Source organism: Triticum urartu, chromosome 2A, assembly GCF_056163025.1.
Source record: "Triticum urartu cultivar PI428250 chromosome 2A, HENAU_Tu73, whole genome shotgun sequence".
Taxonomy (NCBI): domain Eukaryota; kingdom Viridiplantae; phylum Streptophyta; class Magnoliopsida; order Poales; family Poaceae; genus Triticum; species Triticum urartu.
Genome location: NC_141874.1, coordinates 549,705,473 through 549,723,285, shown reverse-complemented (window position 1 = coordinate 549,723,285; position 17,813 = coordinate 549,705,473). Strand labels below are relative to the sequence as shown.

General features: G+C 44.8%; 3 protein-coding genes across 3 annotated transcripts; all 3 read left to right on the top strand.

The window, feature by feature from the left end:
* Positions 1-374: 374 nt before the first annotated feature.
* LOC125538622 (protection of telomeres protein 1b) lies at positions 375-5,839 on the top strand. Its single transcript, XM_087544342.1, has 10 exons — positions 375-596; positions 2,362-2,495; positions 2,671-2,854; positions 3,462-3,529; positions 3,605-3,693; positions 3,966-4,244; positions 4,330-4,406; positions 4,500-4,558; positions 4,812-4,967; positions 5,122-5,839. Exons 1-10 carry the CDS (start codon positions 416-418, stop codon positions 5,344-5,346), a joined length of 1,452 nt encoding a protein of 483 aa, XP_087400468.1. The 5' UTR covers positions 375-415; the 3' UTR covers positions 5,347-5,839.
* An 816-nt stretch (positions 5,840-6,655) lies between these two features.
* Positions 6,656-10,490, top strand: LOC125538623 (indole-3-glycerol phosphate synthase, chloroplastic). Its single transcript, XM_048701882.2, has 10 exons — positions 6,656-6,885; positions 6,964-7,233; positions 7,341-7,517; positions 7,937-8,011; positions 8,110-8,154; positions 8,260-8,424; positions 8,585-8,663; positions 9,357-9,439; positions 10,002-10,070; positions 10,169-10,490. Exons 1-10 carry the CDS (start codon positions 6,706-6,708, stop codon positions 10,265-10,267), a joined length of 1,242 nt encoding a protein of 413 aa, XP_048557839.1. The 5' UTR covers positions 6,656-6,705; the 3' UTR covers positions 10,268-10,490.
* Positions 10,491-12,431: 1,941 nt separating this feature from the next.
* AHG2 (Polynucleotidyl transferase, ribonuclease H-like superfamily protein) lies at positions 12,432-16,703 on the top strand. Its single transcript, XM_048701883.2, has 7 exons — positions 12,432-12,937; positions 13,496-13,626; positions 13,810-14,138; positions 14,406-14,519; positions 14,845-14,971; positions 15,171-15,435; positions 15,695-16,703. The coding sequence occupies exons 1-7, from the start codon at positions 12,516-12,518 to the stop codon at positions 16,518-16,520; spliced, it is 2,214 nt and encodes a 737-aa protein (XP_048557840.1). The 5' UTR covers positions 12,432-12,515; the 3' UTR covers positions 16,521-16,703.
* The last annotated feature ends 1,110 nt before the right edge of the window (positions 16,704-17,813 follow it).

Here is a 17,813-nt window from a genome sequence, read left to right as displayed (position 1 = left end):
GCGACTGTTCTTGCACTGGTCCCAAGCACCATTGGTGGTAGAGACCGACTGCACAGAGATCGTCTCTCTCATCAACGCCGGGACAGTAGATCGATTTAGAAACATGTACCAAGTTGCTGAAATCGTTGGCATGCTCAAAGAACGACAAACTCATGTTCGAAAGATCAGTAGTACACAGAACAAGGCTGCACAGGACAACAACGTACAGCCTGGCTAATGTACCACCGGAGATTAGCAACACTATTCTAGATGATTGTAAAACCATTGTTACTTGATCAATGAATTGCTTTTCCCCCGTAAAAAAAATCTACCATTTAATTAATTCCTAACAGGAGCGAGTATTGAAATTTCGAGTTACAAATGCCACACTCGCTACGTGTCCGTTCCGTCACTCGGTAACGCACAAAACACCACTATGGAGGCGTCGTCGTCAGCGGCGGCAGAGCGCGAGGGAGGCGCGGTTCCATCGATGGCGGGCGGCGAGGCGGAGTACGTGTACCTGCCTATCGCCGACGCCCTCAAGACCCCCGGCTTCCGGGTCTGTCTCTTCGCCGCCGTCATCGAGATCGGCGCCGCCTTCCGCAGCCGCGGAACCGGTGAGTCACCCCCCCCCCCCCTCCCTCCCCTGCGCACCTGCCATGCGCGCGCTCCCCTAGGGTTCTTATCGCCGCACGAATTTGCGCTGCTCGGGTGCATTGGGGCTTAGGTTAGAGACACCTGGAGTGGTGTTCTGCCGTTGCTTCGCATGCCTTGAAATTAGTCAGGCAATGCTCAGGCGACCTCTGTCGCACCGGTCAGGGCTGTAGAGGGTTCCGAGTCAGTTGATGTAGAATTTCGTGAGGAGTGTTTCTTTTTAACTGTAACCGCTTGATGCGTTGAGCTCAGCGTCATGCTTCTTCCTTCTCTATACTCGATTCACAAACTGTTCTCAGGTCCTGCCCTGCAAATTCTGTGGAAACAGGAAGTCCTGGGGCTATATTTTGTTGTTTTTAGCTATGAGATTATAGTACAGTACTACCTTTGCTTTGATTTGTGAAGTCGTGCTGGTTAATTAATCTGGTGGCTTTAGCACGAGAAAAACTCAAGCTTTAGCATCTCACACAATGATCATCCCTAAATCAACTCTTTGGTGACTTCCCATTAGTGATGACCTTTGCTGAAACCATGCGATAGTGAGTGTGTTTAACTCGTGGGTTCCTGACAATGAACACATGAAAATGCTAAAGCTAAATGGATAGCAATCAAATTCTGTTCTAAGATCTATAGTACACAAAAAGAATGCACAATATATTCTCCTTTTGCACCCAATTTCCACACTGATCTATCCGGTTCCTCAGCTAAGGGACATCAGATTCTTGCTGAAGCTGGTGCTGCATCCACATACCCAGAAGCTCTCTACAAAATTCTCATAAACCCTACATACCCCATCCTTCATTAAACACATGTGCCAGTCACATTCTTACCAAATGCTGGGTAATAAAATCAAAGGAATTTGAAAGCTACATTTTGTGTTCCCTTCCACTCCTCCCAGGAACAAGTGGAGTTATCATCCTCCACTTTCTTGTGACAGAATGCAAACAACAGTGGCTTATTCTGCATTAAACTCTGCTAGAAATGCAACTCACGTGATCTAGCTTCCACCTGAGAAAGAGTGCCCCCTTGTAAATACTGCTGACTAGCTAACCAAATGGCATGACAACGTTGTCCTGAAGTTGTTAACTTCTTGAGAACTTCCCTTGGAATCCTAAAGAAGTACAACATGTAGGAAGGCGATGCTGCTTAAACAAGAATTATTGGGAGTAAACCCTTCCGCATAAGATAATATTTTATCTTGCCACCTAGCCAACTCCATTCTACTTTTTCCTCTGTAGTCTTCCACAAAATGGAAAATCTCTCATCTCTCAACCTCATTCCTAAGCAATAGAGCTCTTTTCAAACCTCAAAGATGTTTAAGCGTAGGATAAGCTTCAAATTTCTTGCCTGCTGTAAATTTTCTACAAAAAGAATGGTGTCGTCTGCATCTTTGAGAATAGACACATCACGCAACCGTCTTCCTTGAAATGAGAAACAATATCCCTTATTAATCCTTTCTGCACTCTTTTTATTGACCAAAATGGCCACACCAACAGCTATAATAATACTAAAAAGCAAGGCGGGATAATGGCCCCCCTATCCCACATCCTTGAAGGCATGGAAGTAAGTTTCTAGCAGGTTAATGCATATATGTTTGAAACAAGGTGGTTGATGTTTATGGTAATCTTGTCTTTACATGGCCTAGTGATTTTCATATTCTTTTTGTTCCATTCTGCTTATTGATGAAATCAATGTGATGCCACTCAGTCATGGCTAATGTTTTTGCAGATTTCACTCTTACATTGAGGATAGCTGATCAATCACGTACATCTGGTATCTCCGTGACTTTCTTTGCCAACAACACTGCACTACTGCCGTCTGTTAGGTCAAGCGGCGATATCATCAGTCTCCATAATGTTGTGGTATAGCTGAATACTCTTCAAGTGTCCACTTATCGTAGTGCCACATTCTATGGCATTTCTGAGAATACAACTTTGCACTTACATTGTTCCTTTTGTATGCTTGTATGTGCAATTTTCTTCCCTCGTTTTTATCAAGTATTTGTGGTGACTGGATCATTTCTACTTTTATCTGCAGATAAAAGTGCTTCATGGTGAATTCTTTGTAACTATTGAGAAAAGGTTTTCTTCGTTTGCACTATTTGGAGGGATGGTATCTACAGAGTTCAGGCCTTACCAGATTTCTATGAAACATCAAGGAACCAAACATGACAATCAAATTTTAACCCAGATGAGAATGTGGCTTGTGTATCATCCTCCAGGTGACTCCTAATTTGAACACTACTGTTATTCATTTCTTTGGTTCACGCATCTACATTACATGTTGTGCAGTGTTACAATCGTGTTCTTTCAAATTTTGTACATCTGTCTCATACCATGGAAGCAAACAGGATTATGAGCTTCCAACTGAGACGGAAACTCTGCTTTTGTCCATCAGCCTTGATGGGATCTTGCTATCACTGTTTTCAAACTTTTGCTCCGGCCAGTTAATGTCTATGCACGATCTGATCTAGGCCCCATTCGTATACAATGATCCATCTGATTAATTATTCTCGTATTTCTACTTGCATTCTTGCATTTACCATCTTAGGTAAGGCTGCCTTTGTATGGACTTCATTCTAATATAGTGCCACTTAAGTTTTTATATGCATAAATGGCCCCTTTTTTGTTGGTTTTATCTCCTTGCCATGATGCTGCATTGTGTAAGTGCTTATCCCAGCATGGCCTGCATACAAAATTGTCTAGTGATTTATGTGTATGCGTTTCTACACAGATTCATGATTATTTCTATCTTCAATAGAGAATATATTCAGTGTGAGTATCTTTTGTGATATTTGTTGCTGTTTGTAATAGTTTTTTGTACCATAGGTCTGAAAGATCTTGAATTGCAGCTACGGAATATAAAGTCTGATTCTACTTTTGATCTTGTATGCAAGGTTAGTTCCTTATATTCAATCAAATTAAATTTGATACTTATGTCAACTGAGGAAATATCTAGTTTTTCTTTATAGGTACTTCATGTCTGTGAAGCTCCCAGTGGCGAATGGATTTTTTATGTTTGGGATGGAACTGATACTCCTGCAACTGAGCTTCAGACACTGTAGGGTTAGAATCTCTAATTATTGTTTAAGTTCTATTTCACCAACATGCGATAGCAAATAAAGTCTGTCTAAAAAAAGGTAGGATGGCAATAGTGCTTTTGATATATTTATCAGGGCCTTCGTTTGGTTGTTTTGAAGGGAATATAACATTGTTTTAACTTTGGGCATAGGAGCAAATAGACTTGATTTCTCATAAAGCATATGCTAATCTCACTGTTCAATTTTTGAACTAAATTGTGTGCCTCTGTTATTTCTCTTGGCGACCTTGTAGTTTGGACACGGAAGCAGTTACACCAACCCCTCTGCATCCTGAAGAAGCGCCGCTACCCAGGGAGGTTCTATGCACACTGCCTTGTGTTGGAACTGTCCTGAGGGTATTCTCAAACAGATTTTCCAAGGAAATACTACACTTGCAAAAGGATATTTACTGGGCCCGGTTCTGCAATATTACTTGCAAACAGGAGTTTGGCATGTGGAAAGGCTCTTTGCTGCCTTCTAGTAGAATCCGTCTTTTATCTAATGAAGATGGCGGTGTCATTGAACGTTTGAAGTAATCTTCTCTTTTCTCATGGATGGACAGTGCATCTTAAATTTCCTTTAGGAAAAATGTTTATCAAGTGCATTAATAACTCCAGGGCGTACGATGGTCGTTTTGCCACCCAAGTTCATCGAGAGCCAATGGCTAGCCTCCACATGGCCTCTGATATTACTGGTATGGATCATAACCGGATAATTACGTGATGCAGATTTGCTGCCATCTGTTGTATGCTAAGACCTGCCATGTGATATTTGCCAATTCTATCAGATGTGGAGTTCAAGAGAGCAGGTTACACGACATTAATGGAGTCGCTCACCCATGGACAGGTAATACTCATTTCCCAATTGCAACATTTTTGTCAATTGTTCGTCAGCTTCATTTGCTGCGTTGGTTTTAGTTTATCCCTTGAAGTTTTCAAGAACCGGACTCAATCTTCATCGTGAGAAAATGTTCACTTCAATAGGATCGCAGTGATGGTGTCTCTTCCAATGCTGCTTTTCATAATCAACACTAACCTAGAAGTGTTCTGAAAAGTGAAAACTAATGCCGGCAACGACATCTCTGTATCTTATGTGCCAGGTGACGCACAAATTCAAAACCCTGGTCCGTGTGGTGGCGGCATACCCTTGTCAAGGCAAAGAGCTGGATTCACTATTGACGGGTGATTATTGCCTTCGGCTGACTCTTGAGGATCCTACGGCGAGAATCCATGCATACGTCCACAAGAACGATGCGGTAAGATGTTAAGCCATCAGCCTTGCAGTTTACAATTCACCTCCTCCAATGTTCGTTCTCAGAAGTTATAGAAACTACGTTTTTTGTGAAAGCCACAAGTGCCTGAGAAAATGCTTGCCTTTTCTGAAGCCTGCGTTCATCTTATGAATGTCAGGTGAGCTTTTTCGGCGGTTTCCTCACGCTGGCGGCGCTGACCAGAAAGATGAACAGGCTGCTGGGCGTCCCGGAGCCAGAAGACGATGCCGAGGAAGGCATAGTCGGGGGCGGGGGCAGGAACCCTCCCTGGGTATGGTGCTGCCTGAAGTCGTACCGCCTGGACAAGTACGACCCCTGGGGCAGCCGACGGTATCGGGTCTTCGGCACGGAGATCAGGGACTGAGATAGGCGGAAGGCGATCGACGGATCCGCGACCTGGCGAACCACCTCGGGGACGGCACTGTGTACAGACAGAGTGGTCTGCCTGAGTTGGCACTACCAGTCATCCCGTTGCTGCTGTTTGTTCCTTAGACTGGAGGAGCCACTCTGTTGCTGTTACTGGATTGGTGCAGTTTTCGTGCAGTCGATGGCATGATGGCACTAGTCAGTGGTCACTAGTGTGAGTCCTGTATGACTTGTGCTCCTCCCAAAGTCGCGAAGTCGACGGCGCTAGCTTAGTTGGTGTGTGTCGTGGGGAAGAAACGTGAGGAGTTTCCCGCCGGAGGCGTTGGGTTCGCCGCACGGCACGGCGTTTGACGGCCAAGTCGTGGTGTTGACGGTCCGGTCACTTGCTTTCTTAGCGTGCAGGCAAAGGAAATCAAAGCTAGTCGATAGTCCTGAGTTTCACACCATCGGTGTGGTTGAGTTTTATGTCATGCTGCTGGATACTTGCTCGACTTTGCGTGCACTGACTGGATCACCCTGTGTTCAACTAATTCCTCTGTTAGGAGAATTGCCAACTTCCACTAAATTGTACCCCCTCTTTAAAATTAACCGAAAATTTCGATATGTTCCAGGTCAAAATTGTACTCTTTAAAATTCCGCCGTCGATCTGCTTCATCTACATTGGCCTTAGGACCATCGAGGCGCGGTGGATCCCGGCCTTTACAGGTGGGAGGGCTCCCGCTTCGTTTTTTGGTGGGTGTTTTTAATTTCTTTAGGGTTTGTGTCCTGTTAAAAAAGGCGAGGCGTGACGGCTCCCTAAAGATGGAGTAATGTTCTTCTGGCCTAGCCTCCGTCCCGGCGGTGCACATCGGAAGGCGTGTGGAGGTGTATTCGGTGGATCTTGCGGGATTTTGTTGGTGTTTGTCTTCGGTCGTTTTGTTTGGATCCGGTCTGCAGTCTATTGGATCCTTTCGATCTCTCTTCATCGGTGATGGTTGTTGTTCTGGTGCGCTGGTTCTTTGGGCTTTTTTTTGGAAAAATTCCGATTTATTCAGTAAAGAAGGGTGATGACGGCAGCGCGCCTTCGACTTGCTCCAGTGTTTCTAGTCGTTGCTAGGTGATAGTAATTTCTATTGATTCTTGTGTTCTTAGTATTGCCATGATGTTTAAAGAATAAATCTGAAGTTTTAAAAAGGAAAAACTGAACTTAATTAATTTAATTTAGGATAAAGCTGAAATTTAAAGAATTTCGAAAGTGATAGGATAGCGAGGCTGAGGCCCCGCGCCCCCGCCAGGAAAGCAGCCGCCCGTGCCCCCACCTCCACCTTCTCTCAGTCCATCTTTCCCCTTCCCTCCATAAATCCCGACACCTCCTCCAATGGAGGCGCTCGCTACCGCACCCGCGCCGTCACGTCCAGGCCCCCCACCCCCGACCCGCTGCTCCCATCTCCGCCGCCCCAAAGCCCTAGCCACCTCCAAGCTCCCTCGCCGCGTCATCGCCGCCCTTCACATGGACGGCCCCCGCGCCGCGCCCCTTCGCTGCACTCCCGCCGAGACGGTGAGTCGCCAACTTGCTCCCGCGTATCCCCGTGGAAGGCAGAGTTCATAACTGATTGGTTGTCTGGATGCCGCGCAGGACGCGGTGGCGACGACCTCGGACCAGACCGAGACGGCGGCGGCGGTCGAAGCCACCGAGCTGGGCAACAACGGGGCCCCGGCCCCGGCGGCGGACGCCCCCGCCGCCAGCATCGAGGGGCTGGACGGGATAAAGATCCGGAGGCGCCCGGTCACGGGCCCGTCCGTGCACCACGTGGGCCCCTTCCAGTTCCGCCTCGAGAACGAGGGCAACACGCCGCGCAACATCCTCGAGAAGATTGTCTGGAACAAGGACGTTGAGATTTGGCAGGTATGATGATGTTCTGGACTTCCGGAGCATTGTGCTTGTGCTGCCCTGTGCAAAGTGATGTTTCATGTGATGCCAAATTCGTGCTCTGGCTGATTTGTGTTCGCCAGATGAAGGAGAAAATGCCCCTGTACAGGCTGAAAGGTCCTCTGGACAATGCGCCTCCGGCCAGGGACTTTGTTGCTGCGCTGAAAGCGTCCTACGATCGGACTGCTCTGCCCGCTCTGATTGCGGAGGTGAAGAAGGGGTCGCCAAGCCGGGGGGTTCTTAGGGAGAATTTTGAACCGGTGAGTTTATGGGATGAGTAGTGATGCTGAAATTAGGTGCAGGCAGCCTGTGCAGTCTCTTGGTCATGTATGTTATCGCCTTATTGGAGTTCACCTGCTCACTGAATGTGATTTATATTGAATGCATAAACTACCATTTCGACGATACTATCTTGTATGTGAACTTATTTCAATTAATGGGTCATACAACTGTAGGGAGAGATATCAAACTATGCTTGCCCTTTTAGTTATTTGACTACCTACCATCCACCTGATTTGCCTATTCCCTGTTATTGAGACTTACATTGTTGACATTCACTAGCACAAACATACACTGTTTTTTTTTTTCTTGAAGGAGGTGCTGTTGCTCTTCATTTGTAACACCAACTAAGAAGCGCAGATACACCTAAACTAACTAATGTTTGTTGGGACATAAACAGGTCGAGATCGCTCAAGCGTACGAGAAAAATGGAGCAGCATGCTTAAGTGTTCTTACAGATTCAAAATTCTTTCAGGTTAGTAGTTTCTTCTCTAGGAGATCTGAATCCTTATTTTTGTATGTTGTGGAGTTATCTGTACTGAAGATACTTGGTTTCCTTTGATATGCAACCAGGGAAGTTTCGACTACTTGGAGGCTATACGCAATGCTGGAGTTAAGGTACTGTATATTTGGCCATATGCTTTACTACTTGCAGAAGTCAATGATTTCATATGTGGTAGTTTGAATGCATGAAAGGCTCATGATCTGATCTTCTGAACGCAGTGTCCTCTTCTGTGCAAAGAGTTCATCATTGACGCTTGGCAGCTTTACTATGCACGGTCTAAGGGAGCAGATGCTGTTCTTCTGATTGCCGCCATCTTACCTGATCGTGATATCAGTTATATGCTGAAAATATGCAAAATACTCGGGATGGCAGCTCTAGTTGAGGTTTGTGAATTATTTTTGCAACATATGTTGTATGTTGAAGGCTTTCGACTCTCCTCTCTTGTTGGACTGGAGTAATTCTATTTGCTGCTGCAGAATAAATCAAATGCACCTTCAGCATTCGAAGTCTGTTGGAATTAACATGTTAATTGTGTTGTTGAAGGTGCATGATGAAAGGGAAATCGACCGTGTTATAGGGATAGATGGCATTCAGCTTATTGGCATCAATAACCGTAATCTTGGTATGACATTGTTCATTTGGTTTAGTTATAAGTTTTGTTGGCACATATTATATATAACAATCTGGGGGTGTTTGTTGAGAGCAAAACCCGTCCAGCACCAAAAAAAAAGACTCCACGTTACTCAGCTTGTAATGCACACATGCATGACAATCTTTGAACGGTCTGAAGAAACCATATTTGAACATCCCTATCTATGTCACATATGTTCTTTACCCTATCTATGTCACATATGTTCTTTACCCTATCTATGTCACATATGTTCTTTACAAGTCATTGCAGTTATTTTATCACCTGGATGCTTGTTGCTTCGTACAAACTAATGGATCATTTATTCTATTTGCCATCATAAATCATATACTATGGAGCTACTGTGGGACGGAGGGAGTATAATTTTTTTGAATTTCCAAGGAGTTGTCATGTGTGCAGACCGCACAGTGCAGACCACACATGCATGAGCGTGCCCGTGGGAAGGATGTGCTCTCTTTTGGTGTTTAATTATGTATAATCCAGATTATTTGATTCTTAAAATGTAAAAGCTAGAGCTACACTTTAGATCTTGATATCCAACCTTAAGGACGTAAAACATGGTAATGCGTTCACTATTGAAAGTAGATGATTAAAGATGTTAATCTTGTGGTGCTTCAAATTAGGTTCTAGGATCAATAATTCACATGACACATAATTTTATTGCAGAAACTTTTGAAGTTGACATTTCAAACACGAAAAAGCTTCTGGAGGGTGAACGGGGACAACTTATAGCCCAGAAGGACATAATTGTAAGTAACCGCATGTCTCTTGCTACCAATTTTGTGCACTTCACAGTAGTTACTTACCACACGTTGCAGTATTTGATAACGAAGCACTATCCAAATATTTTATTTTATATTGTAAATTTTGGCATCTGCTACTAGCATTAGTCAATTTTTTTCAGTTTAAATTATCGGCATCTCTTGTAACCTCATTACTGGCATTTAGGTAGCATTATGCCGTGAATCAGGCATATGTATTATTAATGGTGTAACTGTACATGAATTTAACTCGGTTAGCTCAAGGGAGACCACTGGCAATGATACTCTTATCAGCCCATATAAGGCAGGGTAGCTCTTGGCACACGGAGTAACATAAATTAGTTATGTGCAGTTAAGGCTCATCTATCAAAACAGTCTCTTTATCAAACCATGAGAAAATTTTCGTTGAACTGTAGTTCATCTATGTCATGTTCTATTTTCACTGCCCATATTGCTATCCAGAAGTTCTCAGTACAAAATTCGTCCATGTTGGATTATGTACATGACTCCTTGGCATGCAATATTCATGTTTACTTTTGACCTGTTTCAGGTCGTAGGCGAATCTGGACTGTTCACGCCTGACCATGTTTCATTCGTTCAGGATGCCGGGGTCAAAGCGGTAAGTGCGCCATGAAACACGTGTAAATGAACACTACAGTGATTCTGAAGTCTAGTTTTTCTTGCTTTTTGTCACCCTGACTTGACGCCTTGATGCAGATTCTTGTCGGGGAGTCCCTCATCAAGCAGGAGGACCCTGGGAAAGCAATCGCTGGACTTTTCGGCAAAGACATCTCACCCGTGAGTAGTGCGGTGTAAATAGGAAAAGGGGCAAGGAATCGTGAAATGCTGGGCCTCTCATATTTTGTATAGGAGAACAGAGCGATGTGCGCTTTTGGAGAGTTTTGGTCAGCAATTTTGTTTACCTGGCCAGTATCGGTGTTCTTCCCTTGCTGCCATTTCCTGGAAGTTGTAACCGGCCTCACTGTTCAAAGGATGCAATGCGAAGAGAGATGATCGAATAAGTTGGGTGTAGATGTTATTAGCTTGAGTTTACTTAGCTTGATAGATCAGCTCTTTGCTGTTCTATCTAAGTTCGATTTTTTGTTGTTGCAAGTTGCAACGCATTATCTTGACCATGTTGACAAGTGACAGCCTCTGAGCTGGTGATAAGATAATGCAGTAGCAAACATGCTAATTGGAGCTACTCCCAGAGATTGTTTGGTCTCCGATCTAGGCCCAGTTCTTTGTAAAACAAATGGGGCTCAGATTCTGAGAGAAGCTGGGTAGGGGTCGCATTCTGGGAGAATCCCCAGATTTTGGCAAAATAATTGGGCCCTAATACTGGGAGCACTAAATAATTACTCAATTTAAGTAGCAGGACCTAAACCGCACAGGCAGGCCACATTGTACAGTGCAACCTATATCTAATGCCAGATTCTCTGTTGTATTCTTATTTTGGGCTGCAGTTCTTTTGAACACTACAAAAACATCTTCTCTCACTCAACGCACATTACTGAAAGGTCTAAAATAAATCCAAAAAAATACGACCACTAATGTCAAGTCTAAGACTTAAATCTTTCTCTCCTCTTTCCTCTATCTTATCTTCAGATGTCTCTTGCAAAATTCATATGAGGGATCCAGACACCTATTACCTATATGTGTATAATTTCATGTCATTTGCAAAAAAGGGTATAATTTGCGTGTTTTAGATTCCTATATAGAATTCCACAAGATATGACATCAGTAATTCCTTTTTTTTTTTTAGTTTTTTGGGCTCAGAGCGTGCGGAGTCGGCCTACGACGCGCGGCCGAGTTTTAGAGTATCTTCAACAGGCGCGCTAAACAGGCGCTGCGCCGCAAAATCCCCCATTTTAGCGCGCGCGTAACCCGGCAGATGACTCCACCGGGCGCGTAATAACCACGCGCGCGGTATAAGCAGTTGGGCGCGCGCTAGGAAGCGGTACGTCGCGCGGTGTATTTGCGGCGCCCGCTTCCGCGCGCGGCACACACGACGCTCGCGCTGCGCTCTTCTTCTCCCCCTCCAAAGCCCCCCGCGCGCCGGCGCCGGCGACCCGCACCCATGGACGCACGCGCCGGCACCCCGCTCACCCCGTCCTATAGCCGCGACCCCCCCGCCCCCGCCCCCGCCGCCACAAACCCTAACCCGGGTGGCGTTGGCCTCGCCTCCGCCGGAGCTCCTCCGACGAGCGGCCTCACGCGCGGCCTCTTCATGCCGCCGCAGATGACCTCGGCGGCGGGTGGCGTCGCGTCGGCGCCGGCCCGAGCCGCCGCCCCCTCCTCCTCAAAACTCCCCAATGCGGCGCGGCCAAAGAAGGGCAAGACATCGGCGAAGAAAAACAAGGCGGCGGACGGCTCCGGCACCTCCAAGGCGAAGAGGAAGAAGCTTACGGGGAGTGCGACGGGCGCGGCGGCTGCCGAAGCGCCGGCAAGCTCACTCGTTGAGCCGGCGGCTGGCGCGCACAACATGTTCGACGAAATGCCTCCAAGGGAGGAAGATTCATCTTCGGAGGCGAAAAAATCGTCTTCCGAAGATGAGGACGAGGACGAGGACGAGGAATGATGTGTCTTTCCTTTGTGTATTGAACTTGATTTTCATTTCGAACTTGGTTGGATGAACTTGTGGGCATGATTTTAAACTTGTGGGCATGAACTTCATCAACTTGTTTGTGTGAAGTTTTTATTGTGTTGAAAATGTGCATCATTTTGTGTTGAAATATGCCATATGCAATGCACCGGCGAGTCTCGCGCGCTGCATTTTGGCGCGCTGCTGGAGCGACGCGCGCGTGCTGTATTTTAACGCGGTCGTTGGAGCCAGCGTTGCACGTCGCGCCAAATCAACTGATGCGCGTGCAGCATATGTGTTTTTTGCGCGCGGCGCGACCGGCGGCTGTTGGAGATGCTGTTAGGCCCGTTCGATGACGATTCTCGTACGGGCCAATCGACTCGGACCTTCACGGCATTTTCTGTCACATTTTCACACGGCAAACAAATCGAGCCCAAGTGCCAACCCACTGCCCGCCTCCCCCCTCCAGCGACGGTGGCCATGCAGTGCCGCCGCCGCCTCGCCCCCCTCCTCCGCGCGCCGCCGCCCAAAACCCTCCTCCCCCGCCTCCTCTCCCGCCTCGTCTCCTCCTCCTCCCCCTCCTCCCCGCCGCCCTCCAGCGGCGGCGGGGATGAAGCCGGGGACGGCAGCGTCGCCGGGGTGGCGGTGAAGCAGGTGACGCGGGGGAACCTGGCGGAGGCGCTGGAGGAGCTGCGGGCGCGGGTGCGCGACGCCGCGTTCGTCGGGATCGACCTGGAGATGAGCGGCGTCACCAGCGCCCCGTGGCGGGACACCTTCGAGCTCGACCGCGCCGACGTCCGCTACCTCAAGCTCCGCGACTCCGCCAAGCGCTTCGCCGTGCTGCAGCTCGGCGTCTGCCCCTTCCGCTGGGACCCCGCCAAGTCCGCCTTCGTCGCCCATCCGTGCGTCCCCGCACTTCCCTTCCTCCGTCCTCTCCACCAGTACCTAATAATACGCCCTCGTTTACTATATTGCAGCTTTGTTCGTTGGTCCTAGACATCCACTGCGGCCGTGTACCTTATTAGGATCTGATGGCGCAATGCCTTTGACATTAGCTTCCAATGATCTGTTGCTCTTTTAGACCATTCATATATTAAACTTCTATGATATTCAGCAGAGAGTTAGCACTTATAAGACCTTATTTTGGAGAGCCAATCCCTTGTTATCTACATAAAAGACCAGTAGCTCCATAGGTCACTGACTGAGATGGTGACACGACACCTGAGTGCAGTTAATCTGAACATTCAAGAACAACTTTGATGTAGAATGACTAACAAGGAATGCCTTGCAGACTTCTTTCATGAAAAACTATAATGCCCCCCCCCCCCCCCCCCCCCCCCCCCCCCCGCGGATAGAATTGGTATAGCTCAGTTGCAACCGCTAGCTATTTCATGATTTCAGTTCCTAGCCAGTTCTGGATTGACCTTTTGTCATGACATACTTTTTCTTCTTCTGGGCAGGCATAACTTTTTTATCTTCCCTCGCAAGGAGCTCCCATATGACAGTTCATCTCACGAATTTCTCTGTCAGACCACTTCACTTGACTTCCTAGCAAAACACCAGTTTGATTTCAACACGTGCTTCCATGAAGGTGACATCATTTTACCTGTAACAATTTGTTAATCTATATGCATGTCTCCTATTTGATCCAAATCATGCAGGATCGATATTAGTCATGCACTAAATATATTTTTTGTTACTAATGAGTCTGCATAAAAATCATGCATATAAACCCTAGATTGTTTGTTTATTTATGATATTTCTTTAATCTCAGGAATATCTTATTTATCCAGAGCACAAGAAGAAGAGGCTCTTCAGAAACTAAATGTACTGCATCATGATGGACTATCTGCATTTCCAAATACTTCTAAACAGGAAGAAGATTTGCAGTTAAAGAGTACTGCTGATCTTCTTTTCTCAGAGAGAATGAAGATCAGATTTAATGAGTGGCGTGATGCGATAAGCACCAACCCCAGGGTGGATAACCATAAGTTAGGAAGCAATAAATTCACCACCAACCAATTTCAGACAGTTTTCTTCAAAATGCGCCCAGCTATTATGCTTGATGGGTTTACATCACATCAATTAAAATTAATTCAACAGGTAAGTCCTGACATATCCAATGCCTTAAAATATAGTGGTTGCTGGACAGCTAGTTTGTGTCTGTCTCATGCGTACAGTTCCGTAGTAAACGTACCTTGTGAAAATACAGCCAACGATAGTTCAGTTTAGGATGATGTGTGTGGATGTGGATACCGATTGATGCTTTCTGTTGCATATTCTTCAACGTATCAGTGTCTAATGATCTTAGATGATGCTTCTTGGCATGCACTATTTCTTTTATGATCAGATAATATATTTCCGGTGCAGGTTTTAAGAAAAAACTTTAGAGACCTCATGTATGTTTGTACATTTGGTGAGGATGAAACATCAGAAAAGAGAGTAGTTTATACAGACAACAACGAAGACAGTATATTATTGATGGTAAGACAATTTTCTTGCTTCCCTATTGAGAATTGCACACGTTTCACTTTAGGTTGAATGTTGCATTGTTGTTGCTTTCTGTCTATAATAAATCTGTTTTTGCTCCTGACCGCTTCTATTTTCTGGATTCACCGGTAGATTGAATGATGCATTGCTGCTTGTGAAACTTGCTCATATGTTTTTCTTTGATTAATAAAATAAGGATAAACTAAAGATAATCATGATGTGTATAATCATTACTCCAGTATTGTGAACAATACATAGTGATCTCTGAGATATTAGTTTTCAGTCAGTAACTAATCACTCTGATTTTATTTGAATACAGAAAGATGTGCAAGAAGATCTACTCAGAAGCAGAAAAGTAAAAGTGGAATCAGCAATAGGAATCCGCCATGTCATTGATCTTATTGCCTCAGAAAGAAAATTGATTGTTGGTCACAGTTGTTTCCTAGGTATACTGTTTTTTGCCTACAAATACTTCTATGATAAGTGACATTGCAGTTGTCTCTCCTGATGAGGTTCCTCTATATACTGAGAGGATGTTTTCCAATCATGGAAATTACCTTCCTGATGTATTGGGAGTTTCAGCCAGTAGATGGCCGACTGAGTTGTTTGTTGCTTTCTTCTAACTATCTCTATTTTGCAAAACAGATATTGCACAAGTATACTCCAAATTTATTGGGCCTCTTCCCTCATCCATTAAGGATTTTGCCTTGGCTATCAACAGAATTTTCCCACATGTTGTAGATACTAGGCATCTTATGTCTGCCAGCGATGCGGTTCAGCATCTGATGAGGCAGAAAAGCAAAGCACTTTCTTCAGCCTTCTCATTATTGTGCCCTGCATTTCATTCAACTGCTGGGGAAGCATCTATCCCGGCTCCTGTGAGAATAGAAGTCGAGGCAGATGAAACAATGTATGGTTTGTCCTGGGTTGTTCATATTTTACGTGCTTCTTTACAATAGTTTACTTGCTTATGAAACAATGTATGATATGTTCCTGACCAGTGATGTTTTGACGTACTCACAATCTTTTTTAGTATACATGCTTATGCGCAAATTGCTTTTGCATGTAGAATATTGCTGTTAGCTTTCCATCTTCAGTACAGTTACTTGGTTTAGTCGAATGGTATTATTTCTGATCTTTCTCTTTTATTTGTTTCCCTAACCCTGCAGGTTATCATGCTTTGCTTCAGGTGCTAAGCATGAGGCAGGGTATGATGCATTCATGACTGGATGTGTTTTTGCGCAGTTGTGTGCCCATATTGGCGTCAAATTTGAAGACTTCACACCTAAGGAGAACCTAGAGATGAATAAGAAGCTGAAGAAGTATATCAATCTTCTGCCCCCTAGCTTTAACAGCGGGACAGTGCTTGATTTGCGTACTGGAATGGAGAGACCAGATGCATGTTATAAGCTTAGATATCCTGCTGCTGTGCATGATAACATTGTTCTCATCTGGGGATTCCAATCTGGGATGAGCGCAAAGGATATAAAGGGCTGCATCTGCAAAGTGTTCGGCCCAGCTTCAGTAACGACAGTCTTCTCAATCGATTCCACTGCTGTTCTCATTCAGTTCAGTAAACAAGAGTCTGTAAATGATTTCTTGGATCTGAAGGCTACGTTGGAGAAGCAAGATAGTGCTATTTCAGTCTTGCACCCTCTTTCAACTATATTAGAAGGAGGCCAAACACGAGCTGCAAACTATGATACCTACAGAGACATCTGCAGCTCATCTGTAACAAAGTATTTCTTTGCTGATCAAGCTAATGCGGTCTGTTCGGCTTCAGATACTGAGCTCAGAGGTGAGAACGTAGATGCCAGTGATGCACCGGGAACAAATAGCGTTCTTGATGAAACTGCGCGTACCTTGGTAAAGCAGGCAGAAGGAGCCCAGCATAGTTCCAAGAAGCAAGATGCTACTGATATTTCATGCCAAGACATCTTGGATGTGCTTCAAGATGGCAAAACTTTGTTCGGCAAACAAACCAGGAGGACATGACTAACATGGCTTACTCTCTGAGTGTGGTATACTTTGCTGTGGCCTGACTGCTCTGAATAACTATTGTTTCAAAGAGGATTTGTTTTGTATGTATTTTTTTGATGCTATTTAGCATCCACCACTGTAACCGTGCAGTACAGAATAACCTTGTACTGATGCAGCAATGGCTTTTTTTTTTCCTGATCTCAGTTACAAGTGAAGTGTGATTGTTTCATATGCCATCCTCTGTTCACTAACTGGAGAGCATTTGCTCTGCTTCTGAAGTTCATGGGTTGAAAACTAACACAACCCAGATTAGTACGCCTTCTCATAGTGGAGGGAAGTGTAAGAAGCTTCCATTCTGTTCAAGTTTTGCTAGAAATTTGCTAATGTTTGGATGGTGACTAAAACAGACCGTGACAACTTTTTTTTTTGGTCATAGCCAAAGTTCCAGCCAATTACAGTTCACTTCTCGTACCAACATTGGCCAAATATGTGCAACCAAAACCTTAACCAAAAATATTGGCAAGCCAAATTTTGATAGGATTTGGATTTGGCTTGGGCTCAAACCAAGCACGACCATCACACTAGGCTGCTTAGGAATGTTGCGCTGCGGGCGGTTGTTGGTTTCGGTTTGCTTCTTCGCCTGTTTTTTGGCCCCATTTGTCAGAGGGCGTCGGTGTGTTTCCCTTTGTGTATATTGGTGGGGTGGCATACATGGCTCTTGTCTCCAATTCCATGAAAGAATTTGAAAACCGTCTCGATGTAAATCAATTCCTTTTGTATATGTTTGTACAGAAGACAAACCAGCTTACTATTTTGGTTTAATTTTTGCACTTTCGTGATCTACACCAACACCCACATTCATTATTTGTTTCCTTTCACATGTCTTCCGATATATATAAAAGAAGTTGATTTCATGATCAGTGTGGAGAACCCTATGACATGATTATGTGTTTGAAATAAACACAAAAGATAAATGAGTTTCTCTTGCTATTGTTCTGTAGAACATCAGTGGCCATATATACAAACATGAATGTCTCACATATTTGAAAAAGCCTGGAATACAAATCATTTTTTAAAATCTAGCATAGGGTTCATTTTAAATGGTTTTAGAAATTTGAAGGTTTAATATAGAAGTTCATGGTTCAAAACAGGCCGAGCACAACAGAATAGGGCCCAAAATAGACATTTTCTTTTCAAAGATATAGGAACCAACGTAGTTTTTTTTTCATTCAGTTTTGGCTTATATAAATAAAATTATAATTATTGGTGAGTTAGTCAGACCTTTTTAAAGTTTGAACCAAGATCACG